This window comes from Hyperolius riggenbachi, chromosome 2 (assembly GCF_040937935.1).
Source record: "Hyperolius riggenbachi isolate aHypRig1 chromosome 2, aHypRig1.pri, whole genome shotgun sequence".
Lineage (NCBI taxonomy): Eukaryota > Metazoa > Chordata > Amphibia > Anura > Hyperoliidae > Hyperolius > Hyperolius riggenbachi.
Genome location: NC_090647.1, coordinates 334,305,810 through 334,332,676, shown reverse-complemented (window position 1 = coordinate 334,332,676; position 26,867 = coordinate 334,305,810). Strand labels below are relative to the sequence as shown.

Here is a 26,867-nt window from a genome sequence, read left to right as displayed (position 1 = left end):
CCAGCATTACAACTTTGCTTTAAAAGATTGCTTACAGCTTACAAACTATTATGCCAGATTTTTTTTTAAGCAGAAATTCACTGAATGGGTTAACATGACATTTTAGTGTTGGATTTAACTAGGAATCCGCATCCGTTCTTATCTGTAGTTACAAAATGTATCTTTATTTGTAATACAAATAGACCTTTGAAAAGCCTGCCGGGGAAGCCCTCTTTGTTCTCTCAGAGCAGTGTTTGTTTGTTACATTGTAGATAGATACATTTGTAACTAAACAAGCAAGCACGAGGAGCATTTCTAGCTAAATGCAGCACTAAAATGTCATGTTTAATCCATTCAGTGAATTTCTGCTAAAAAAAAAATCTGGCATAATAGTTTATAAGCTGTAAGCAATCTTTTAAAGCAAAGTTGAAATGCTGGGTGTTAGACCACTTTAACCGTAATTAAGTGGACACGTGAATTATGCCCAGACGGGTAAAGGTGTATGTCTGCACTGTAGTAGCGCACACTGAAATATGAATCCCTGCCCTTTGTCCACTCCAGCTCTCCACTGACTTCTTGCTTGTATGAGGTCTTCCTTACCCATCCTCAGGTGTTTGGTATAGCTGAATACTCAGCAAAAAAAAACCCAGACAGTACCCAAAATGCAAAAATGGCATTCAGCTAATCAATGCTGGCTGTGAAGTTCTTGCAATAGTGCTAAAACCATCTGTGCTGATATTACAATATCCAGAATCAATCACCCCTACAAAGAATATTACTAAAACTGGCAATAAAGGCCTTCACATTGTTTCCCAGCTGTATCCCCTTCCATAAGTCAATACTGGAGAAAAGGGGAGTGGCAACTGTGTCATACCCATATTACGCACAGTATAAAGGAAGAGGGGCACTGGGGCAGGTCATGTCATGCCCCCTCACACTTAGAACAGCAAGTGGAAGGTGAGTGGTGACATGGTGAATGCTCCCACCTTTGAGGCACTGAGGGAGGCAATGAAGAGATGTGATAATGTGAATGATATTACATTTCAGTTAAGTGTTTGTATATTTTCATTACATCAATCCACAGTATTTTATTACTTTCCTACCTTGCAGTTTGCTTGGAGGAGAACTTGACTGACCATGGTGCGGAGAGCCATGTAACATATTGGGAGTCATACTGTGCTGATGAGTGGATCCCGTACTGTACGCATCCATGGCTAATTTTTGTCTAAATGCTTCTTCTTTCCTCCTATTGGCAAACCAGTTATACACACGAACCTCTGTGACCAGATTTGATCCTAATCCATGCGCCTTTGATGGTGATACACCTCGTTGCAAGCATTCTGCTCTGTAAACAGAAGCAACAAAAGAGTGCATAGAGCATAAACCATTTGAAATTGTTTATTTTCTTCATAGAAATGCAGTGAGCATGCATGTGCCAATATTTACACTAGAACGTGTACATATAAAGAAAAGCTGTCTGCTTTACAACTCTCACTAGGCTTGGATTTGTCAGATTATGGTTAAAAAGGTTTAAAGAAAAACTGTAATGTTTGGGAAGGGAGGCAGCCATTTCTATTCCCATTGAAAAATGTTTCTTCCCTGGATGTCATGTGCATCAAGGTCTGTAATGTTTTATGGGCAACTGACAGGGACATAGCTATAAACCATAGGAAACTATTTTCTACCCCCACACCCACCCTAGCCCCTGTTGTGATCCCCTCACCCCCACCCAATTACGTTAACACCCTCATCTTTATCCTCCAATGGTCACCATTTATACATTACCTGTTACATTCTTCCACCAATGCCTCTCTTTCCTCTTTGCTGGGATTCTTCTGTCTTTCATAGGCTTGGTAGAGAATGTGTTGGGATGCAGGTCCCCATTTGAAGCGGTTTCTCCTCATTTTCTTGCTGGCTGGCTCTGAGCAGGAGTCATCAGACTGCCCAGTGACTTGGGTTTGTGGATTGAACTCTGGAAAGAGAAACAGCAGCTGATCCTGACTGCTTTTGTCTGTCATATTTCCAGAACCCTGGTTGAATTCTGTAAAGAAAGGGGAAAAATATCTAGCTACAACAGATGTAGAAGTACACAATGAGGTGCAAAGATAAATAAAACATCCCATGTGGCCCTGATAGCCCCTTTCCCAGGATGAAGCCATACTACAACATATCTAGCAATTTGCTTTAAGAACCAGACAGCCAACTATACACTTATCAAATTTTCTTGCTCATGACTATGGCCAAATGTGGATGCTTGGTATAGCAGTGTTTTAAGATGATCTTTATTAAGCTATAAGGGGCAAACTGAATGTGCAGGCACTGTCCTAATGAAAACCCTGCATTTGCCCCATTCAGTGTCCCTATTCATGCTATAGAGACAAGTAGAGGAATGCACTGATACTGCCTATGCCTTTATCAGGGTGGAAGTAAGGTCTTAATTACGGCTCATGCATTTGACATGTGATCACAGTTGGTCTGGTCTTACCAAGCAAGGTAGAATCAATGATGGATTTCCAAAACAACTTGCGCTATCGATCATCTACAAGTTTGGGTTTGACTATATGTATGGTAGTTAAGAAACATTCTCCCACACTGATTTCCAAATCTAGACAAATCTGAACAAAACCCGAATACTGGTACACGTTATGTTTGGATTTGTTTTGGAGTATGATTATTTAAAACAAACTGGGAGTGACTTGTGATATGATGAAATAAACATATGTATGTACAGTCCATATTTCACTTAGGCTACTTTCACACTACACACGTCACCATGCGTCGCGGTACTCTCCTCCACTTCAGCTCGTCGTGAGGGTAATGTAAGCCTAAGGAGACAAGCTGTAGTGGAGGAGAGTACCGCGACGCATGGTGACGTGTGTAGGCTTGCAGCAATTTGGCTACTTCCATCACATCGAATCACGTCGTAATAGTGTGTAAGTCTATTGAGAGTTACACACTATTACGACGTTATGCGATGTGATGGAAGTAGCCAAATTGCCACAAGCCTACCACAAACTCTACAGTGCGTTACTACATGATCCGTGCCTACCGCATGGATTATGCAGCAGTGCAAGTCTTTGGTGACGCATGGCCACACGGTAAGTGTAAACCATTGATCGCAGTAGCGGCACATATACTGTCCAGCAGGGAGTACTGAGGAAAGAAATTTACCTGTAAAAAGCACCACTGTCATATCATAATTCCTTGATCAAAAGAACCAATTCCATGCAATTATATTCAAAAAGTTACAAAAGTGTATTTGATAGCCAAAAAAAGAGTATGTCACTGATTGGGGGGTGGTGCTATGCATATATTACTATGTTGGTGCACTAGGCCACAGGGTAATATGGAAGAGGACATGGTGTGGCACCATTATCCTGCCCAAGGCTCTCCTAGTGCAGGATGATTGCATGGCTACAAGTGTGAAACTAGAATTAGGCTGTGTCCCTCTTTTCTTGTTTCTCATTTGGGGTTAAGAATCTAGGCCTCTATATGATAATAATCATTTAAAAACAGACTGCAGTCGAACTGTAGCATACATTTCAGTGAGAAATAATGGGAGGTTGAAAGCCTCCATGTGGCTGAGAAATACACAAAGTACAATAGTTCAAGATTTGTCTATTTGGAAAGCTGAATGATATTAAAAAATATATACCCATTTCATGGGCGTCCGCAGAAAATTTTCCAGGGGGGGGCAAAAAGTGGGGAGTTAAAAATTTGGGCTGGTGTTGTGTGGCGCGCTACGCGCGCCAAAAAATGGAGCTACGTCATGCGGCGCGCGTAGCGCGCCGCGCCGAAAAATGGGTGTGGTCATGAACCAGAATGTGGGTGTGGTCGTGGGTGGAGACAAGTTTACATGAACTAAGCAATGGTGGGACATTAGATTAGGACAATGGTGGCGAACCTTTTGGAGGTCGAGTGTCCAAACTGCAAAGTCACTTTACTATCACAAAGTGCCAACAGCAATTTAAACTAAATACAAACGTTTTAACTCATACATGAACATTATGGAAAATTAAGTTGAAAATAAACTGTGAAGATAAACAATTTCATCCATCGTACTCCTGAAAAAAATTATTCATTTTTTTTAGAACCTCCCAGTTTCATTTTCTGTTTTAAAAAGCAGAAAAAGTAGGTTTAATGCTATTGTCTCATATGATGATGATTCAGCTTTTTCCATAGTCTCGCAGTTAGCAATCATGTGACCCCCAACAAGACAAATTCAGCAATCATGAGGCCCCCCCCATCAAGACAAATTCAGCAATCATGAGGCCCCCAACATGACCAACTCAGCAATCATGAGGCCCCCAACAAGACAAATTCAGCAATCATGAGGCCCCCAACAAGACAAATTCAGCAATCATGAGGCCCCCAACAAGACAAATTCAGCAATCTTGAGGCCCCCAACAAATCATGAGGCCCCCAACAAGACAAAGTCAGTAACCATGAGGCCCGCAACAAGACAAATTCAGCAGTCATGAGGCACATAAATAGACAGCTTTTCACATAAATAGGCAGAATGCCCCCTTAATATGTAGACACCTCTCACCTGGCAGCAGTTCCCCAAAATACACTCAATCTGACAGCAGTGGTTCCCCAAAAATAGGTAGCCCCAGGTCTATAGGTGTCCCCAGAATAGGTGGCCAGCGGTATAGATGTCCCCAGAACTGGTAGCCAGGGGTAGAGATGTCCCCAGAACAGGTAGCCAGGGGTATATGTGCCCAGTATATGTAGGCACGGGTATATGTCCCAGTATATGTAGGCAGGGGGTATATGTCCCAGTATATGTAGGCAGGGGTATATGTCCCAGACAGTATATGTAGGCAGGGGTATATGTAGGCAGGGGTATATGTCCCAGACAGTATATGTAGGCAGGGGTATATGTCCCAGACAGTATATGTAGGCAGGGGTATATGTCCCAGACAGTATATGTAGGCAGGGGTATATGTCCCAGACAGTATATGTAGGCAGGGGTATATGTCCCAGACAGTATATGTAGGCAGGGGTATATGTCCCAGTATATGTAGGCAGGGGTATATGTCCCAGACAGTATATGTAGGCAGGGGTATATGTCCCAGACAGTATATGTAGGCAGGGGTATATGTAGGCAGGGGTATATGTCCCAGTATATGTAGGCAGGGGTATATGTCCCAGACAGTATATGTAGGCAGGGGTATATGTCCCAGACAGTATATGTAGGCAGGGGTATATGTCCCAGACAGTATATGTAGGCAGGGGTATATGTCCCAGTATATGTAGGCAGGGGTATATGTCCCGGTATATGTAGCCAGGGGGATATGTCCCCAGAAAAAGTGGCCATGTGTGCAGGAGGAGGGGAGCAGCGGAGAGAAGAGGGAGAGCTATGGGCACTCACCTTAGGGGGCTCTCCCTCCCTCTCTCGCTCTCCCCTCCGGAGTCCGGAATGAAGTGTGCAGCGGCTGGCAGCGGTGGGCGGAACTTACCTCCTCTCGTCGCACGCGCCGGATGGATTAGCCGCTACTCTGGCCTGATCCAGACCAGAGTGCGGCACCAGAACTTCCGGCGCAGGAGCGAGAGGAGGTAAGTTCCGCCCACCGCTGCCAGCCGCTGCACACTTCATTCCGGAGGGGACAGCGAGGGAGAGAGAGACCCCTAAGGTGAGGGAAGGGGGGGGAGACGTCCGCCCTTCCCCACTGTGCCCATAGCGCTCTCTCTCTTCTCTGCGTGTTCCCCTCCTGCTGGCTGCACGGGCACGCGGCCAGGGGGGGGCAGCGGGCGGCCAGGCTCGGGCAGATGCCCGGTTTTGCCATATGTGCGGACGCCCATGACCCATTTACCTGAGACAGTCAAAACATTAAACACAGAACCTTTAAATACAAGATGCCAATGCCAAATCCTTCTATGCAAACTTTCCACTGTTGTATCCATTTACCATACTGTTCACTATCCCTTCCTTCCAGGACAATACAAGTGCTTCATTTTTAGAAGCCTAGTTTGATTTTTAAAATGACCGAGCTCTTAAGTTTTTACTAGAGGTAATTTCCCAGTACCGTGCAAGCATTCACTATGTTAATACAATAAGCTCCTAACTGATAACTTCTTTTGGTTACACTAGTGGTTTTATAGGGAGCACACAACCAAATACAGATGATATTTCCTTCCCAGAATGTATTACTTCCCCTTATGGGTATCTGACCTCCTCTCTACTCTGTCATCAGGTTTCATCTCACTACTATACACAACATGTGTATAGTTAAATTGAAAAAAGTGACGTTTTATAAATAGGATATTGTTAGGCAACATGCCTAATAATATCCTATTTATAAAACGTCAATTTTTTCATGATTTAACTACTTGATTAACTATTGTACATAAGTTCAATAACATTTGTAGATGTTTCAGTCTGACAGCAATATACTTTCTTTATTTGCAGTGGTTGGTAATGCAAAGCAACTGACTTAACCAGATGAGTTCCATCTAATAAAAAAATCAAGAAGTCATGATAAACAAGCCTTGGCTAAAACAATGACTAAACTATGGCTAAATGATTACCGGGAAGGCTGTCCATGTGTTGAAAACAATCATTAAAAGCAACACAGGATAAAAACCTGATGGCCCATATGTATGAAATACAATGCAAACTGAGTCTTCAACTTGTTACTCCAAATTGAGGCTTCTCCTTGAGGAGACCAAGCAAGAAAGCATTTTGATCAAGAAGTCTTACATTTTGCTAACTCTATTCTCCCTCACTAAGCTGCTCCCACATCCCAACTGTCACCATCTTTAATCATGTGAGGGAGAAAATGTGAATCAAATGTTGCCTACTGTGAAAACAAAATATCTACATTTCAGTAGTACCATAGATTGTAGCTGCATTAATGGAACTGACAGTAAACTGACCTAGGCTCCTGAGCTTCCCTATGGATCACAGATAAGGTCCATTATATTGATAGCAATCGGGATGCTTGAAGGGCAAAGGAAAACAATTCTTTTTAATAAAGGCAAAATTTTCCTTCGTATCCCCTTATCAACATCACAAAATTACTTAGCAACTGCAAAGACTGCCAAGTAGTCCACTCTTGAGTTAAGGTGCTTACACACCTTTGATACATGTTGCCCTTTGGGGAACAGTATCCGATCCCCTTGGGCGACATTGCTGGGCCGGACTGCACAGACGCGTGTCAGCTGAATAGCTGATGATAGTGCTAGCTGTGTTGCTATGTGAGGAGACGGAGGGACAACAGAGCGGCACATGCATGACATCACGTGACGGGCAGGGGGCAGCGTGAACAATGCGATCAACCATTGCTGAGGGCCACTTACAGCTTGGGGTTCAGGGCCATTGTACACACACCTGATTATTGGTTGAGGCAGTTGTTATCAGCCACCTCAGACCACTTTAGTTAGGTGTGTGTACAGACCTTTAGCGAAAGTAACTGGTCACGGTTGCAGTCACCTGGGACCAATTTCCACTTTTGGCCAACGTTTGGGCTTTGAAAAATTCTCTCTCATTTAAAATCGCTGTAATTTTTAAAAATCTCAGCAAAATCGTCAGTGGCGATTTTCCCGCAATTCTCATTCAAGTGAATTGGAAAGCATTTTTCAAAATGCAAACCCTGGCCAAAACACTGGTGAAAGCTGCAAGTGGGTCCCAGGCCTAACTGTAGGCTAGGCTAGCCAAGTGAACCTTGTAATGAGACTGAGACTTCAGGCAAAACAAGCATCCCCCCCCCCCAAGATGTGGGCCATGTCATTGTGGGTACCATGCAATAATGGGGGGAAGGGCTTAGCGTGTCAGAAAAGGATTTGGTGTGTTAGAAAAGGGGGAAGAGAAAGGACATTGGAGCATGAAGTCTATTTGCGGTGATGATCTAGGGGCTTGTGATCCATTGCAGCAGTAGCTTTACTTTTTATACTGCAAAAACAACATACTTTCCCATTGTAAAGCAATTGTTTTTATAATCGCATTTTTATGAATGCAGTTATTAAGGAGGAACCAAAGCTTTAAATAAGATCCTGATATAACACAAAAAATGTCTGAAAATAATCTTTCCTCGAGGCTTTCTTTTCCAAGGAAACCTTCAATATCAGCTGTAAACATGTTTCAATTCCTGGAAATGACAATTCACTTGAAGCTATACTTTAGTATTGAGTGCCTGAAGGGCAGGGGTATCACGTAGTTTAGTCATCTACGAAATGTAACCAGCAAATAACAGAAACAGAGAATTCATGAAGCTTCCATTATGAGGTGGATGAGAAGGCTGTGCAGCTTGGGTGAAAATTGGGCACACTTGGATGAAAATTGCTCGTCTACAGCAGGGCATCTCAAGCTTTGGGGGAAAGGAATGGCACAGTAATGCTGGGTAAGGATACTTACGCCTGAGTATCTCTCTCTGCTTCCGCACATACCAGGTATACAGTGCAGCGCGCTTCTGCGTTTTCATTGGAGTGCCTTTGTTAAGGTGCTGGGAAAGATGTGATTGATTCAGCCCAGTAATATCAACCACCTCTCTCTGAGGAATGTTGTGTTGTTGCATATATCCTTTTATCATCTTTGCAGCTCTCCAGGGATCCTCACTGTAAAAAGTAGTAATAATAAAGTTAAAGAGGAACTCTGTTTAAAATGTAAAACAAAAAGCAATGTTGTATTTATGCATGTGCAAAGTTAGATGCAGATATCATTTGCCTGTCGCTTATCTTTTTTGTTTCTCTGCTGAACGAAAATCTTTATGGCCAAACTACTGTGTCGTTATGGCAATGGGAGAAAGCTGTTGTGATTTTACTGCTTGCATTGTCACATGATGGCCAGCAGTACCACAAGCAGTGCTGGGCCGAAATTACGCATTAGCGTAATTACGCATCGTAATTCACTACAAATGCACCGTAAGTGTTACATGTAAGGTTACGGTATTACACGTAATTAATTACGCGTAGACCGTAAGTTACGTTATTACGCATAACAAATTACGCGTAAGACCGTAAACTCCTATTGAAATGACACAGTCTGCCGTAATCGCGTAATATTACGCTCCCGTATAATATAAAAAAGCCGCCGACTTTAAGGGTTAATAGCAAAGCCCCCTTAAATGCTAAGAGCCTCAAATTTGGAGAATATATTAAGGAGATCAGAAGGAATAAGAAGAAAACAATTTTTTCAAAAAGACCTTATAGTTTTTCAGAAAATCGATTTTAAAGTTTCAAAGGAAAAATGTATACATTTAAAAACCCGCCGACTTTAACGGTTAATAGCAAAGCCTGCTTAAAATTTATGAACACCAAATTCCCAGGGTATATTAAGGGGATCAGTGGGAATAAGAGGAAAAAATTTTTTTTCAAAAAGACCTTATAGTTTTTGAGAAAATCGATTTTTAAGTTTCAAGGGGAAAAATGTCTTTTAAATGTGGAAAATGTCAGGTTTTTTTTGCACAGGTAACAATAGTGTATTATTTTCATAGATTCCCCCAAGTGGGAAGAGTTTTACTTACTTCGTTCTGAGTGTGGGAAATATAAAAAAAAAACGACGTGGGGTCCCCCCTCCCAGACCTCTTTAACCCCTTGTCCACAATGCAGGCTGGTATAGCCAGAATACGGAGCACCGGCCGCGTGGGGCTCCGCACCCTGACTATACCAGCCCGCATGGTCCATGGATTGGGGGGTCTCGGAAGGGGAGGGGCAGCCAAGCTTTTCCCTCCCCCTCCGAGCCCTTGTCCAATCCAAGGACAAGGGGCTCTTCTCCACCTCCGATGGGCGGTGGAGGTGGAGGCCGCGATTTCCTGGGGGAGGTTCATGGTGGCATCTGGGAGTCCCCTTTAAAAAGGGGTCCCCCAGATGCCCACCCCCCTCCCAGGAGAAATGAGTATAGGGGTACTTGTACCCCTTACCCATTTTCTTTAAAAGTTAAAAGTAAATAAACACACAAACACTTAGAAAAAGTATTTTAATTGAACAAAAAACATAACCACGAAAAAAGTCCTTTAATATTCTTAATTAACCATTAATACTTACCTGTCCCTTTAAATAAATGATCCCTCGCAATAGCCTCGGAAATGTTCTATCAGTTACAATGTAAGAAAGTTATTACAATGTAACAACTTTGTTACATTGTAACTACGCCGCACCCGACGTCACTCGCCGCTCAGCCGCCGCATACACTTACGCGTCCTTGCAGGACGCTAAGTCCCCGCCGACTCCCGCTGTCCACCCCGGCCACATCTGTCACCCACATGTGGGTGACATGTTGGTGACATGTAGGAGAGGCGGGGAGGGCAGCGGGAGCCGGCGGGGACTTAGCGTCCTGCACGGACCCGACAGAGCTCTGAGCTATATAGCTCAGAGCTCTCTAAGCATCTTTCTGATTTGAAGGAACCCCATTGGTCTGCTAAGGACCAATGGGGCTCCTTGGAGCCCAAATTCAAAGATGCTTAGAGAGCTCTGAGCTATATAGCTCAGAGCTCTGTCGGGTCCGTGCAGGATGCTAAGTCCCCGCCGGCTCCCGCTGCCCTCCCCGCCTCTCCCACATGTCACCCACATGTCACCCACATGTGGGTGACAGATGAGGGCGGGGTGGACAGCGGGAGTCGGCGGGGACTTAGCGTCCTGTAAGGACGCGTAAGTGTATGCGGCGGCTGAGCGGCGAGTGACGTCGGGTGCGGCGTAGTTACAATGTAACAAAGTTGTTACATTGTAATAACTTTGTTACATTGTAACTGATAGAACATTTCCGAGGCTATTGCGAGGGATCATTTATTTAAAGGGACAGGTAAGTATTAATGGTTAATTAAGAATATTAAAGGACTTTTTTCGTGGTTATGTTTTTTGTTCAATTAAAATACTTTTTCTAAGTGTTTGTGTGTTTATTTACTTTTAACTCTCAAAGGAAATGGGTAAGGGGTACAAGTACCCCTATACTCATTTCTCCTGGGAGGGGGGGGTGGGCATCTGGGGGACCCCTTTTTAAAGGGGACTCCCAGATGCCACCATGAACCCCCCCCCCCCAGGAAATCGCGGCCTCCACCTCCACTGCCCATCGGAGGTGGAGAAGAGCCCCTTGTCCTTGGATTTTAAAATAGATTTTCTCAAAAACTATCAGGTCTTTTTGAAAAAAAATGTTTCCTCTTATTCCCACTGATCCCCTTAATATACCCTGGGAATTTGGTGTTCCTAAATTTTAAGCAGGCTTTGCTATTAACCGTTAAAGTCGGCGGGTTTTTAAATGTATACATTTTTCCTTTGAAACTTTAAAATCGATTTTCTGAAAAACTATAAGGTCTTTTTGAAAAAAAATGTTTCCTCTTATTCCTTCCGATCTCCTTAATATATTCTCCAAATTTGAGGCTCTTAGCAATTAAGGGGGCTTTGCTATTAACCCTTAAAGTCGGCGGCTTTTTTTTATTTTACCTAACATTGATCCATGCGTCAACTTTTCCGCTTGGGAGCATGGCCTTACGCATTAATTGCTAGTAGGAATTTACGCGTAAGACCATACCGTAACAACCTGCATTACGGTATTCTTACGCGTAATTGCGTAAGGACCATGCGTAATTACAGACATGAACCGTAAATAAATGTCTACGCCGTTACCGTAATTCCGTAATGCGTAATAGCTTAAAATTACGCGTAATGATCCGTAAGCATAGTTTTTTCCATTACGCCCAGCCAGTCCTCACACATATTATCCACCCAGGGCCATTGCCCAGCCAATCCCTTATTGCTCTCTGGCACACCTTCTGGAGAATGAGTTATTTTCAGCTAACTGTCACAACCAGATATCAAAGGAAATGCATTCCTCTGTCCAACAGGCAATTGGTGCTCCCAGTAGCCTTGCTGCTAGTTTACTACAACCTGGCTAGAGTGATGATGTCATTGCAAAATTCAAACGATTCACAAGCTTTCACATAGTTACATAGTAAGTCTTGTTGAAATGAGACATCCATCCAATCAAGTTCAACCAGAAAAAAAATGTAAAAGTTTTAATGTGAAGCTAGTCAGTGGAGGGTGAGTAATGGGGTAAAATGAAGACGTTTCAAGGTCATTTACACTAATAAAAGAATTTACTTCTTCAGACATCATACTATCCTACAACAATGGCGAAATACCTAAAACAAGAAGAATAATTTAAAAAACATAAGTTAGCTTAAAGGACTTTCGAGGCCAAAATCCGGGCCCAAAACATAAAAAAAGTTAGCTACCTTCATGGCTTTGTAAGGCACGGAGGACGCCGTCCGCGCCCTCCGTGCCGTTCCGCCTGGTCCCCTCTGGTGAATAGCCCCCCGAAAGGCTGCGACCCCACGGTCCGGGTCGGCATCTTCTGCCCCTATAAAGATGGCCGCCGGAGCTGGCCACGGCTGCGCAGTCCGCATAGCCGCTACTGCGGCTGCGCAGCTCTAGGGCCAACCCTCCGATCCACGCTGCCTGTTACGTGATCGGGGGGTTGGCCCTAGAGCTGCGCAGCCGCAGTAGCGGCTATGCGGACTGCGCAGCCGTGGCCAGCTCCAGCGGCCATCTTTATAGGGGCAGAAGATGCCGACCCGGACCGTGGGGTCGCAGCCTTTCGGGGGGCTATTCACCAGAGGGGACCAGGCGGAACGGCACGGAGGGCGCGGACGGCGTCCTCCGTGCCTTACAAAGCCATGAAGGTAGCTAACTTTTTTTATGTTTTGGGCCCGGATTTTGGCCTCGGAAGTCCTTTAAAGTGTACATTTAGGGGGGGAAAAACTGCCCATTTTGGATACTTACCTCAGTATCCCCTTCCTCCTCCATCTCCCCATTCCAGTCCTTGGACCCCCAGAATGTAATCTACAAGGGTTTGTCAATGGAACACGGGTGCAGTGCGCAGGAGCAGATGGCTTGTGTCTGCACAGAAGCACAGAGTTAGCTTTTTCCACCAAGCAGGCACGAGCAATCCTGCACCTGCACAGAGTGGCCCCACTCGTTCACGTACGAGAGCGCGGCTGCAAAGTTCAAGGGGGTTCCGATGTCTGTTAAGGTAAGTATGAATTACTCTCCTTTTAGGGCTCTTTCACAGTGCGACGTTAAAGTCGCACGTTATAAAATACTTTAACGCAGAGTAACGCACAGCAATGCAAAGTCTGTGCGACATTCACAGTGCATACGTTGCGTTAGTGTGTAACGTGTATCGTTATTAAAAGGTGCTGCATGCTGTGCGTTTACCAATGTATCTGCTGCGTTATGTGTTGCACATGCTCAGTAATGTATTCTTTTTTAAATGTAACGCATGCGTCGTTTTCATTCCATCAGTATGCGACGAAAACGGCACACCAAGAGACACATAACGCAATGCAAAATAACGTACAATTTCATAACCTACATGCGCTGCGTTAGGGGCACATTGTGCGACGTTAACGTCACATCAAACGCAACGTCCCACTGTGACAGAGGCCTTAAACATACAGATTTGCTTAACCTCCTTGCCGGTTATCCCGAGCTCAGCTCGGGGTAACCTGCGCAGGAGGATTTCTCAGGCTCCGCTGGGCCGATTTGCATATTTTTTGTTCCGATCGCCGCCGCTTGCCGCCGATTCGCCGCTACCCGCCACGCCGAGCCGCCCCCCCGCCCCAGACCCCTGCGCAGCCTGGCCAATCAGTGCCAGGCAGCGCTGAGGGGCGGTTCGGGATTCCCTATGACGTCGGTGACGTCATCCCGCCCTATCGCCATGGCGACCGGGGAAGCCCTGCAGGAAATCCCTTTCTCAACAGGATTTCCTGCATAGTGGGTGGGGGGATGCCGCCGCTCAGCGGCTATCATGTAGCGAGCCCTGGGCTCGCTACATGATTTAAAAAAATAAATTAAAAAAAAGTGCGGCGCTGCCTCTGTGCCGGATTTTTTAGACCGGCAAGGAGGTTAAAAAGGTTTGCCAACAGTGTACAGATGTATTGAGGCCACAAAATTAAAAGTCAAAGCCTCAACAACTATCAGACAACTTTTGGAAATTTGTTTTGTTATGGTTGACACTAAACAAAACACTCCCCTGCTTAACCACTTGATGACCCACCCTTTACCCCCCCCTTAAGGACCAGCGCTGTTTTGAGTGATCTGTGCTGGGTGGGCTGTGCAGCCCCCAGCACAGATCAGGTTGCAGGCAGACAGATCAGATTGCCCCCCTTTTTTCCCCCCTATGGGGATGATGTGCAGGGGGGGTCTGATCTCTCCTGCCTGCCTGGCTGTGGCGGGGGGGGGCACCTCAAAGCCCCCCTCCGCGGCGAAATCCTCCCCCTCCCTCTCCTACCTGGCCCCCCCGGCGATCGAGGCTGCACAGGACGCTATCCGTCCTGTGCAGCCAGTGACGGGACGGGGATCGCCGATCTGCCTTACGGCGCTGCTGCGCAGCAGCGCCGTACAATGTAAACAAAGCGGATTATTTCCGCTTGTGTTTACATTTAGCCTGCGAGCCGCCATCGGTGGCCCGCAGGCTATTCACGGAGCCCCCCGCCGTGATTTGACAGGAAGCAGCCGCTCGCGCGAGCGGCTGCTTCCTAATTAATCAGCCTGCAGCTGGCGACGCAGTACTGCGTCGCTGGTCCTGCAGCTGCCACTTTGCCGACGCACGGTATAAGCGTGCGGTCGGCAAGTGGTTAAACGAAACATGGACTGAGAGCATATTTCATTAAAGAGGAACTCCAGCCTAAACAAACATACTGTCATTAAGTTACATTAGTTATGTTAATTAAAATAGATAGGTAATATAATCTCTTACACACACTGTTTTAAAAGAACAGGCAAATGTTTGATTTCATGATGGCAGCCATCTTTTTGGTTGAAAGCAGGTGACAGGGAGCATGAGAAACAGTTCCAACTGTCCTGTGTCCTGAGCACCTCTCCCAGTTGCTAGGCAACGTGACTAACAACATAGGAAATCCCATCATGCTCTGCTTTTTTTCTTTGATGGGTGGAGCTTAGCTAAAAATGCAGCTAAAAATGATACAAAGTTCTGATGCTGTGAAACTGTTAAAGAAACACCGAGCCTTTTCAGTGCTGCTGAGTAGATTTTTAGTCCGGAGGTTCACTTTAACTTTTCTCCTAACTTTTCTCACAGCAGATGTTTTCAGTTTTCACACAAAGGGCCTGATGCACGAATGTTCAGTAAAGTTTCTGTGTGCAGGCAGTGCACAGCAATTTTACCGTTACTACTGCTGGGGGAGCAATGGCTGTTTAACCTTAGTGTCAACTGCGTTACCTGTGTTACTGGGTTGATGCTATGGTAATGCTTGGCATTCTGCATGTTAACCCAGTAACACAGGTGGTGCTAAGAGTTGTGCCACTAAGAGTTAACGCTGCTCCCCCGGCGGTGGAAACAGAAAAATTGCCATTCACTGCCTGCACACTGCAACTTTACCAAGCGTTCATGCATCAGGCCCTTTATTAGTAACTAGTGACCTTCGCCCATTTAAAAATGGGCTAGGTCTGTCAATAATCCGCCGTGCGCGTGCACGCTGCCAGAAATGCGCGCACGCCGTGCGCGCACACACAACTGCCCCTTCTGGCCCCGTCCTCCTCCGGCTCTCGGCAGTGTCTCTACGTCTTGTTCCGGCACATGCGCAGTGCTAAAAAGCACTGACACACGGACAGACGCAGGGACACTTGCCTATGATTAGGTCGGATGTAGCTTTTAAGCCTCCAGCAAGTAAGGAAATATTGATATTACTTTTTATCTACTTTTTAGTATTTTCTCAATTGCTAGGTGCTCAGCTATTTTGTGGATGAAATGAGAAATTATATCCTGGGAGAAAAAATTCTAGTGTCATAAAGACAAACTGAAAATATTGACAAATCCTACACATATTGTACAGCTACAGTTCACAACCATACAACCCCAGATCAAACCGCCTGGTGCATCAAGAGACAAAACGCGTTAGCAATTACAAGGCTTGACAACTTGTGATAGGAATGTACCCCAGTAGCTTTTACTTAATTGGAAACTTTGCTGTGTCTGGCTAATTGGACATATACAAACTTCCTATTTTTGCACTAAGTAGTACAAAAAAGACGTTTAATAAATTACAATTTTCCTGAAATGCAGATGCATGTGTATGTGCCTGCCTGTTTTACCCCTCAGTGGAGGAGTGTTAAGTGGTTAAAACAAATCTGGGTATTTGAATACCCCTTATCTGCAGAAGATGGGATTTTCTGCCCCCCCCCCCCACACACACACCCTTCCCCCTTCACCTTGCCTTTGTAAGGTGCCAACACATGTGTTGGTATTGGTCAGAAGAGAAAGCATCAAGGATCCACTCTCCAAGCCAATACTAGCCTGCTTAATGGAGAAGGGGTAAGATAGTTTGGGGGGAGGGGTGATTATTAGATTTGAGTGCTTTTTGTTCTAATTTTCAATTTAAAAAAAAATATTTTAAACCCTTTTTTCACACGCTGTACATGGCCACCGTACCTGTAAGAAATTGGAGAAATTGCTTATTGGAGAGCGACATAGCGCTGAAGTTTAGAAAAATAGTCGGGAATCTGGCCCGCATCTTTATATAGATCCTTTCTAGGGAGTTCTTTTGTAAAGAATAAGGGTATACTGAGGATAGCTTTTTACTACTTCCTGTAAGTGACAGCAACATAGGAGAAAGGTCATTTATAGTTCATTCTGCTCTGCGACAAATGCACATTTTACTTGTATGCATTTTGGATCTTTCAATTTTTCTCCTGAAATCTAATGCCTGGAATGCACAATGAAATTTTCTGGCAGATTTACAGCTTGATCGATTATTTTCAACATGCCCTCTATGGAAAATCAATCGGAAATCAGATCGGCTATGTTGGAAATAATCAATCTCGCAGTGAATCTGCCAGAAAATCTCATTGTGTGTACCTAGCATAATATTCATTGTTGCAAAGTGGTCAATACAGTATCAGGGAGATGATGATTGCTTTCTTGATCTACCACAAATTGTATTGCTTATGTCTTGCATTACTGTTTGATGTTATGTACTGTAACTGTAGATCAAGTGTACCATAGGTGTATCCCTAAAACCTGCGCCCTGTATAAAAAGTTTTGCGTACAGAGAAATGCAAAATATGTGAACAATATCTTATGTGAGCAGGCTTCTCTATGTAAAAATAGATGTACAGGTATAATCTTGACTGTATAGGACATTTAGAACATGAAGTATCATTGAATAGCTGAAAAAACAAATGTATTAGCCGGATGTTTTACAAATAATATTTTTTTCTGAAAAACATTCAATAAAATCACAAATAAAAAATTAAGAAAACGGCAAACATCTAAAAATAAAGAATACCACAGATGGACGGATTTTCCCCTTTTTTCTTTGAAGCATAATCCAAAAATGTACTTCTCATATAGCCATGAGAAATCCAGAATTTCCAGACTTTCTTTTCGATTGAGCTGTGATATTCTGTCACATATTGCAAACTGTGTAACAAAACATATAATAGGCCCAATTTAGTAATATCAGAATCTCACTGACAGCAAGTGCCGGTGAGACTTTACTCTGCTGAGTTCATTTTCACACAAGTCAGGTGCCCACAAGCATGTGATATACCTGGAGCAAACAGGTAGGTATCATGTTGAAGTTAAACTAAAGGTTAATACATTTTCTTCATTTGCAGCACCGTGAGAGAAAAACTGTAAACAGGAATGCTGTATATGAAATGTATACATTTAAATAATTTCTACATATTTTACCTATTTCCCAATGAAAATGTCCTTTTATTGCAAACATATACTGTACGTATGCACTCATAACCACACACACACACACACACACACACACTCACACACACACACACACACACACACACACACACACGCAAAAAAGCAAAGTATAATACAAATACTACTCTTGTGGGTCAATTGCCTTTTAAGCTGCTCACTGTTTGCAACTTCTGTGTTAGTATGGATTGCAAAAAAAGCTCAAAATAGTGGCACTGAACAGAAGCAATACAATAAATCCTTGGATTTAGAGTAACTTGGTTTAAGAGAACTTTGCAATACAAGCAAAAACTTTTGTGACATTTTGAATGGGTATACAAGCTATGTCTTGATATACAAGGAAAATCATGTATACATGTGTTACGTCATCACAACTGAGCTGATATTTCTTCTCCTTTTGGTGCTGCAGGATTGTACTTCTTGTACTTAATCTGAGTGTAGAGACTGTGCAAAGTCACATTTCCACAAAATCCTCCAAAGTAACTGTCACTGGAAAAGTTCCTTGTTAAAGCCACACAAAAAAAATTGGGTGAGCCAACAGATGGCAATTATTCTGTTAGTTATAGTGAAAGTCTTGTTTACATTTTTATTTCATACTATTTTACTATAACTGTTTTTGGATTGTGGGACGAATCACCTGGGTAAGGGTTTCCATATTGTGGGGAAATTTGCTTTGATTACAAGCATGTTTCCGGAATGGATCATGCTTGCAAACCAAGGTTCCACTGTACTTTAATAAATATATGAGTCAATAAACACAATGGTACAAATAACATGATGTAATCAAACGTTCTTCGTGTAGACACACATAACTCATGGAGTTCCCCTTTAAATTGCCTAGTTATCAGATAGCCATAAAACATTGACCTGTACTATCAAATTCCAGGGTAAATTGTCTCCTTAGTGGTACAGTTCATGGGTCTATAATTCCTTTATACAACGAGGAAAAAAATATATAAGGAAAATAATGTTTTTTTCCAAATTGCACAAGGGAATTATACATGCATGAACTGTACCACTAAACATGGCTCAGACTTCAAACTTACATTTTAAGCCCTGAAACCCAAAATATAGCCTGGAAGCTATAGGGCCTGCTCTTTCTCCCTTCCACCTTGCAGAGTAGCACAGGGACCACTGTAATATTTACCTGGTCTATGCTGCATTGTGTCTCCTCTTCCTCCCAGCAACTGCAGATGCATGTCATGTGATCAGGAGCCGTAGGATGGCAGCATATAGCACGTGGTTTCTGGGAGAAAGAGGAGACCTGATGCAGCATGGACCAGGTACATATTACAGCACTCCCTGCTCTACTCTGCAAGGTGGAAGGGTGGTGAAATTACTGGCCAATATGGGGGGGGGGGGGGGGGGGAGGGGCGCAGGGGTCCCCATGATCATTTTACTTGTGGGCCTGGGGGCCTGTGGTTACATCCCTGGACTACAGGAAAGTTCCATTTAGGATTAATCTAACAGATATAGGGTCTGATGCACAAAATTGCAGTAATACTGCTTTGCACAGACAGCGCATGGCAATATTACCCTTACTTCTGGCAGCAAGTACTGTGAGTTACCCCATGGTACACCAGTAGCACGACCGTTACTACAGGAATGAGGATTACTAATGGTAACGCTCCTAAGTAATGTCTGTTACCATAGAAACGGTCACACTACTTGAGTACCATGGGTCATGCCAATAGCATAAATCGCAGTACTTGCTGCTGGAAGTATGGGTGATATTGTTAAGCGCTGTAGGCGCACTGCAGTTTTAGTGCGATTTTGTGCATCAGGCCCATACATATTTCAAAAAGTTTTTTTACGGTTCAGTTTACATTTTATAATATTGCTTCCAGATTATGTTAGTTTTTTTGAGCCATATCAGCAATGCCAGAATTCCAGTATGCATGACTAACCAATGTATGGGGCTAAAAAAAATTACTGGACATTTTGTATTAATAAATAAGTGTCAGGGCCACTGAAATAAAGTCTTAAAAATGTGTAGCAATTTGAAAATGTAACAATGTATTCTTTAATAAAGAATAAATGTACAGCTCAGGCATCACTACTCCTAGCAAACTAGTGTTGCAGGAGTTAATCCTGGAATATGGAACAGACAATAGTAATTTGCTTATGAATGGTCTATGCTGAATTGTACCAGTACATGATGCACATATTTGTTTCTGCTTTCTATAATAATGTGATAATGATTATCACTTCCCACAGACAATTCTCAAATGGCTTCATTGACTTTAATAAATCATGCTTATTAGCCATCTAGTTTCTCCATGGCCCCCAACAAAAAAAACCCAAACCCCATTTACATCAGTGTTGGACTGGATCATGCATGCCTAAAATGACTTGGCAAATACCACAGGCTTATTGGAGAGATAAATGACACATTACTAAGAAAAGCATACAGGAGATATAACTGAGCTACTATTCCGTCTACTGTATAAATGATCAAAAAAAAAAAAAAACATCATTAGAAAGGTATGGTCTGTGCAACAAAGTGAACTTCAAAACCAGTAAATACACCTGTTTATACAAGCCATTTATTTTAGCATTCCACTGCTATCTGATGGATCAGTTATTTTGTCAACATACTAAGAACCAAACCCATCAAGCTTGTAAGAAAAGTTCACCATTTATAACATACGACAAAATTACCAGCATTTTACAGTGTCTACATTAGCCAGGGGTAAACAGGCCCCATCTCACTTTTGCCCCATAACTCCAAAAATGGCATCACTGACCATTGGAGATGTACACTGAAATTTAGCACGGCTGGGTTTGGTGTCAGCAAGGGGTTTGGCTGCTCCCCTTTGTCGCCTGCGTCAGCTTTGTGACCGTGTTTTCAGCGTTGGTTTCTTATTCTGTTGGTCAACTTGCTTTAACCCCTTCTGCTGCAAGAACGTGAACTTACTAATTCCTGACTAAATAGCTGCATTCCCAGGCATCGCAGCTTCCTCCAGGCCATGGTGCTTCCGCACAGCTTTATGATCAAACAGCAATCAGAGACCAGTCGCTAAAGGCCCATACACATGTCAGATTTTCGTGAACGATGGGTCGTTTGAATGTCCCTTTGTTCAGTCGTTCGCCCGCTAAATCGGGCGTGTGTACAGACTGTCGTTCGCGTGATAAGGGTGAGTTGGGCGGATCGCTCAAACTCACCCCTATCACGCGAACGACAGTCTGTACACACGCCCGATTTAGCGGGCGAACGACTGAACAACGGGACGTTCAAACGACCCGTCGTTCGTAAAAAACGGACGTGTGTATAGGCCTTAAGTCTTCTGATCATAAGATCCTCCTGATCACCAGGAGTAGCCAATCATAGTGATCATGGGAAAGATAAAACTTTCCAAAGCAAAATAAATGTAAAGCAGCAATGGCAAGGAAGGACTAATACTCCTTAACTAAATACCCTTCCTGACCTCCCAAGGCCCCTTATTGATGCCTAACACTAACCTCCCCATTGATAATACCTTAGCCTAACTGATCCCACTAAACAACACCTAACACTAAATTTCTAGCCTTAACCAACCTAACTTTCCTTATCCAGTACTGATGAAATGCTGACTGATATGCCTGACCGAAATATGTAACCCTAACCAATACTTATCTCACCTCAACTTTTGCACTAATGCTTTGATTTAATGATGGCTTCCAATGCAATGCCCCTCCTCTAATAATTACAGCATCTTAAGGTACGTTAGCGTACGTTAATAACAGCATGGTAGGTTCGAAACCCGATCCCCTTGGGCAACATCACTGGGCTGGCCTGCACAGATGTGAGTCAGATCTTTAGCAGGGAGGCGGATGACAATGGAGCAGCACATGTGTGACGTCATACAGCGGGCGGGGAATCGTCGTGGACAATAGGATCACTCGTCGCTGGGGGTGAGTAGATCCACCGGGCAGATCGCTTGCACTTCTGAGGTCACAGGCCTCAGTACAAATGTTTGATTATCATCTGAGGTGGTTGTTATCTGAGGCGGTTGTTATCAGCCACTACAGCCAACTTTAGTCAAGCGTATGTAGAAGGCTTTACAGTGTTTTTGAGTACAAAATAAGTATAGGCAAGAGCAAAGTTTCATAGCACTACTGTCAAAAGGGGCAATGCAGCAAGCTAGTAAGTGATGTATCAGGTAGATCATCTACACATCATACCCAGTAATAAACAGAAAGAAGATCAGATTAGTGATAGGATATGTTACAGTCAATAGATCATAAGAAGATTCAAACAAAGTGATTACATTTGGCAGAAAAATCAACCCCTGAATAGCGACCCTTTCACAGAGATTTATGTTTATTTGGAAATAAATAATCTGGCATCACTCTCTGACTCTCTGCAGTCGACATGCACGTCTACTAACCACGTGATCTCCCCATTGTTGTCTCTGTCAGTTGTTTGCTGTTTAAAGTAAACATTTTACTATGTTAGATAGAGGCCAGTTTCTCGTTTCATTATGTGACTTGCTGATGTCACACTGATATCAATGGTTTCATACTGACCTGCACAAACCAGAACTCAACTGGGCACCTTCAGTTTGGGAGATCAAAACTTGTATAGTTGTAGTCAGCTATGCCCAGGGGATTGCCAAAAACAGGACTCAGATAAATACTTGCCATTTGTCCCACTATATTTGGAAAGACTAAGCAATCACTCTGAAAGAAGTCTGGAGGAAATTAGGCATTAGTGACCACATTTTGAATTCAACTACTGATGACACAAGTTACTGACTAGTTATTGACTAATTGCCAGGGGTTACAGCACAATCTGCCTGGCAATGCTTCTAGCATCTTTTGCATAAGGCTAGGTTCCCAGTTGAGCCGGACAGCCTAAGGCCATACATGTACTTCACCAGGGAATACATGTAGATACTGTAGTGTATACAAACATACAGTCTAAGCCTAAAAAAAATAGCATTTTACCCTACAGCTAATTTAATTTGGTTACAAGGGCTGAATTAGGGTGTCTAATGACAATCAGGCTGCCTGTGATTATAATAAAAAAAAGAGAGTCAAGCAATGTTCAAATGCTGCCTAGCCATCTATTCGCTCTAGTTTTCCCACTAACCCATGCGTAATTACTATTTATGCAATGGAACAGCTCATAGCCAAGGCATCCTGAACAGACAGGTTGCTGCTGGAAACCTAATGGCTGGCTGGCAACAATGTGTATTTTATGATGTCCTGCATGCGTGTGCGCTCACCCATGCTGTAGAAGGACATTCTTCAACTGCAGCGTAATGCGTGAAATGTACAACACTTAAGGTCTCTATCAAGCTATAGTGGAATCATGAGATCTAATTTACAAAGGTCATCAGCAAACCTAGCAAGTTGTCAGTATCAGGAAATGCAGTACAAATATTTTCCCCTAATTTGAATAACCTTAAACTACCCACACACATCAGATTTGCATTGTTGGAAACAATAGTCTGTGAAAATCCCAATCCCATGTATGTACAGATTTCTCCCAACTTTAATAGCCTCCTCTTCAGTTAGGTAATACTCAGCCCACCACTGCTGTAATCTCAGCAATGAAACACTTCCATCATATTCTCTTCCCTCTTCTATCCATATGACCGGATAGGATGCTTGGTAGAGAGACATACAAGCAGCTCGACTGTACACAGAGCAGGGTAAACTGTCAGCTAAAGCAGTCATTGGAGGAACAACAAGGTTAACTTCTCCAAATAACCTAAACAGAGTCCAAGCAGAGATTGCAGCCGGCCTGGGCAATCTAACATCTATGGGATCTGTGGAGAATGCTGCTCTTGTGGAAGAAGAATTACCTGTGCATGTTGGAAAACATCACCAACCTCTCATCTGCTATAGTTTTCTCTTGAAATGAGCAACATCAGCCTCCTCTGTGGCTGGTCATGCTGCTCTTGATCTTTGTGCCAATTTAGGGTCAACCCTATCCTCACTGAAACACTTCCCCAACCCTAGCCAATGCACCTAGCAGAAGCCTAACCTGCCCCTAGGTGACCTCAAAACCCTTTCCCTCTAAAGCCCCATCTACACGATGGGACATTGCAGCGATCCGGCGGCTCGATTAGCCGCCGGATCGCCTCTTCCGCGTGCCCGCCGCGTCGCCGCGCGTGCGCCGGCATCAATACCCGCTCGATTCCCGCTCGTCGCCGCGCCGCTTATCTTCCGCTCGATTCCCTGCCATTGTCCCCTAGCGGGGAGCAAGCAGGGAATCAGCGGAAGCAAGATCCGTCCTGTCGGATCTTATCAATCGAGCCGCATCAGCGGCTCGATTGATAAGGAGCATCGCGGCCGCATCTACGCGTGTAGATGCGGCTTAACACCTTTACCCTAATCTCAATGAGCTTTTCCAGCCAATCATTGTATGTTATGTATCAGCATGAAAGTACGGTATCTTCAGTACCATCTTCGAGTTCCCTGTTCGCAAATTTCAAATGCTTCAGGAATGACAGAGAGACATACCAGCAGCTCATCTGTACACAGAGCAGACTAATCTGTCATCCTGATTCAAAACTTTCAGAATGTACTAGTGGGCATGTTTGCATTTGCCCCATGCACATAGTTGGGCAAAGATAAACTGGCAAGTGATTTTACTGACAACAGTCTAAACTGCTTATCCCTCCAGGCAGCACATTATTGATTTCAGTAAATCAAGGCCACAACGTCTATATGGACTGTAGGTTTATGAACTAGCCTACTACTCAAATCTAATATCAAATAATAAAGCCTGCCCAGTGTATCACAGATTCAAAGTATATTCAAACTTCTAATTTTCAAAACTTGGCAGCTCATAATCTGTAATCAGGAACAACAGAGGTGTAGGGTTCCCAATCTCATTAACAATCTTACTGGCGGATGAGGAGATGTCGTTTTCTCTAATGCCTATTCTAGGTACACACGTTGAGATTTTCTGGAAGACTTACTGTCGGATTGATTATTTCCAACAGATTTCCGATCAATTTTCCCTTCACTGCTATGGAAAATCGATCGTAAAGGTTGGAAATAATCAATCTGACAGGAAATCTGCCAGAAAATCTCATTGTGTGTACCTAGCACTATAGTCTACTGGAACTGGTACCTTACATTGTGTTTCCATGAATTGTTCAATATACTCTGTAAAGTACTAAGTAATATGCTGTTATATAAAAACTTTAGATAATTTTTAACATTTCTTAGCAATCATTAAAATCTGGTCTTCACTAATGATGAACCAAAAATGTAACTAAAATGCTAAACAACTCCACCTTATAGTTGCATGTGCAGTGCGTTCACATGCAGAAATGCGGCGAGCAGCGCTGGGAACTTCAGTTCACAACTGCACCTGTCCATGAATGAGCGTGGCAAGGAGACATCTGCACCTGCACAGTGTGACCTATCAGGGGATCCCAGCACTGGAACGGTGAGGAGGAGGGAGACCAGGTAAGAGGCTTCTATCTACTTAAGTAAGGACCCTTTTGGGGCACTTTTTTCACCACAGGTAGGCCCAGTTCACACAGGCATAAATGAAAGACTGATCTGTGTAAAAACTGATCCCTGGAATGAATAAGTTTTTAAAGGACACCCGAAGCGAAAATAAACGAATGACTAACCTGCGCAGGAGGATTTCTCAGGCCCCGCTGGGCCGATTTGCCGCCGATCCGCCGCTATCCGCAACGTCGCGCCCCCCCCCCCCCCTCCAGACCCCTTGCGCAGCCTGGCCAATCAGGGCCAGGCAGCGCTGAGGGGTGGCCCGGGATTCCCTGTGACGTCCCGACGTCCATGACGTCGGTGACGTCATCCCGCCCCGTCGCCATGGCGACCGGGGAAGCCCTGCAGGAAACCCCGTTCTCAACGGGATTTCCTGCATACTCTGATCGCCGAAGGCGATCGGAGGGGCTCGGGGGATGCCGCCGCTCAGCGGCTATCATGTAGCGAGCCCTGGGCTCGCTACATGATTTAAAAAAAATTTTTTTTAAAAAGTGCGGCGCTGCCTCCTTGCCGGATTTTTTAGACCGGCAAGAAGGTTAAAGGCATCAGTTTTCCATTGTTGATGCTCCGTTTTGTTAGTGCATGGTCAATACAAGACAGTTGTCATCCAGAAAAATTACTGCAGATCCAACAGTCTGTCCAGTGGATCATGCAGAACGAATCCATTCAAACTGACCAATGTGAATGTATCCATAGATTAACATTGGATCCGTTACCATCCGTTCAGATACGTTCCATTACTATCTGCTAACGGTCCATTTTTAGTGCCAGTGTGGGGCTGTACACTTTACGGACCAGAGCCTTTTTTTCAGATTTCAGTTGTGGTCACTGGGATTTGCTCATAGTGATGACAGGGTCAGGACCACCACATGGAGCTCAGCTGTCATTAGACAGCAGAGTGCAGTGGTGACGGAGTGGTGATAGCAGTGAGATTGAAATCTATGCCCTGGGAGCTTCAAAAAAGGCATAGATTTCGATCAGCCTCATCTGGAACCTGTCTGCTGGGATCCCTTCTTATTTCTGTCATATAATCTAGAGGTGCAATCCTCATCTTCAGTTATATGCTACCGTTTGTCCCCACTTATCTTGTTATATCCTTCATAGCATAGATATTACAACTCTAGTAAAATATTTTACAGGAGGTATGGCAGCACAAACACAAGTAAATCCTCAAGAGAGCCTTGGCTCAACAAAGACAAAAAGTCAGTTTCCCGCAGACTGCTCCCTTAAAGAATGTAGTTCACGATCATGTTTTCATAACACACATATATGGCCGTAAAAATAATGTGCTGCATGTTTCAGCCAACAGGAGAAGCTGGAATGGTCACTTTGTTAGCCTTTGTTCCAGCCTCATGCCTTAGAAATAATACCGTGAGCATATGGTAAAAGTACACAAAGGCTACTGGGTAAATGGACCATATATTACACATCAGCAAAACACATATTTGTTACTCAAATGTATGCCTCATTAGCATGAAGCAAATATAAGCAATCCCTAGTTCACCTCACCCGATTTTTCATTGTTAGTAGAGATGATAAATAGGAGATTGTGATATTACTCACACTGACTTCAAATTTGCAACTGTTTTAGAGAAGTCTCCTTTGGCTAATCCAGAGATCTGTGAACAACGTGTGGAGCTGCCTGGAGAGTGAAAGTTGCTTCCCCAACATAAAGCCATCATCTAACTTGGTCCTTGGGCCTTTACTCCCCTCTGAAGAGCATATAAAAAAGAAGGTGGACAGGGTCAATTCTAGGTTC

The 26,867-nt window shown here is 43.8% G+C and overlaps 1 protein-coding gene across 1 annotated transcript in view; it reads right to left on the bottom strand.

Annotated features, from left to right (window-relative positions):
- Window positions 1–26,867, bottom strand: part of HNF1B (HNF1 homeobox B) — a 110,804-nt gene that overhangs the window by 75,593 nt on the left and 8,344 nt on the right. Inside the window, exons 2-4 of the mRNA XM_068269375.1 lie at window positions 8,336–8,535; window positions 1,765–2,020; window positions 1,083–1,324 (exon numbers count right to left, since the gene is read on the bottom strand). Of these exons, the coding sequence (XP_068125476.1) occupies window positions 1,083–1,324; window positions 1,765–2,020; window positions 8,336–8,535 (698 nt within the window). The remainder of the gene's footprint in view (window positions 1–1,082; window positions 1,325–1,764; window positions 2,021–8,335; window positions 8,536–26,867) is intronic.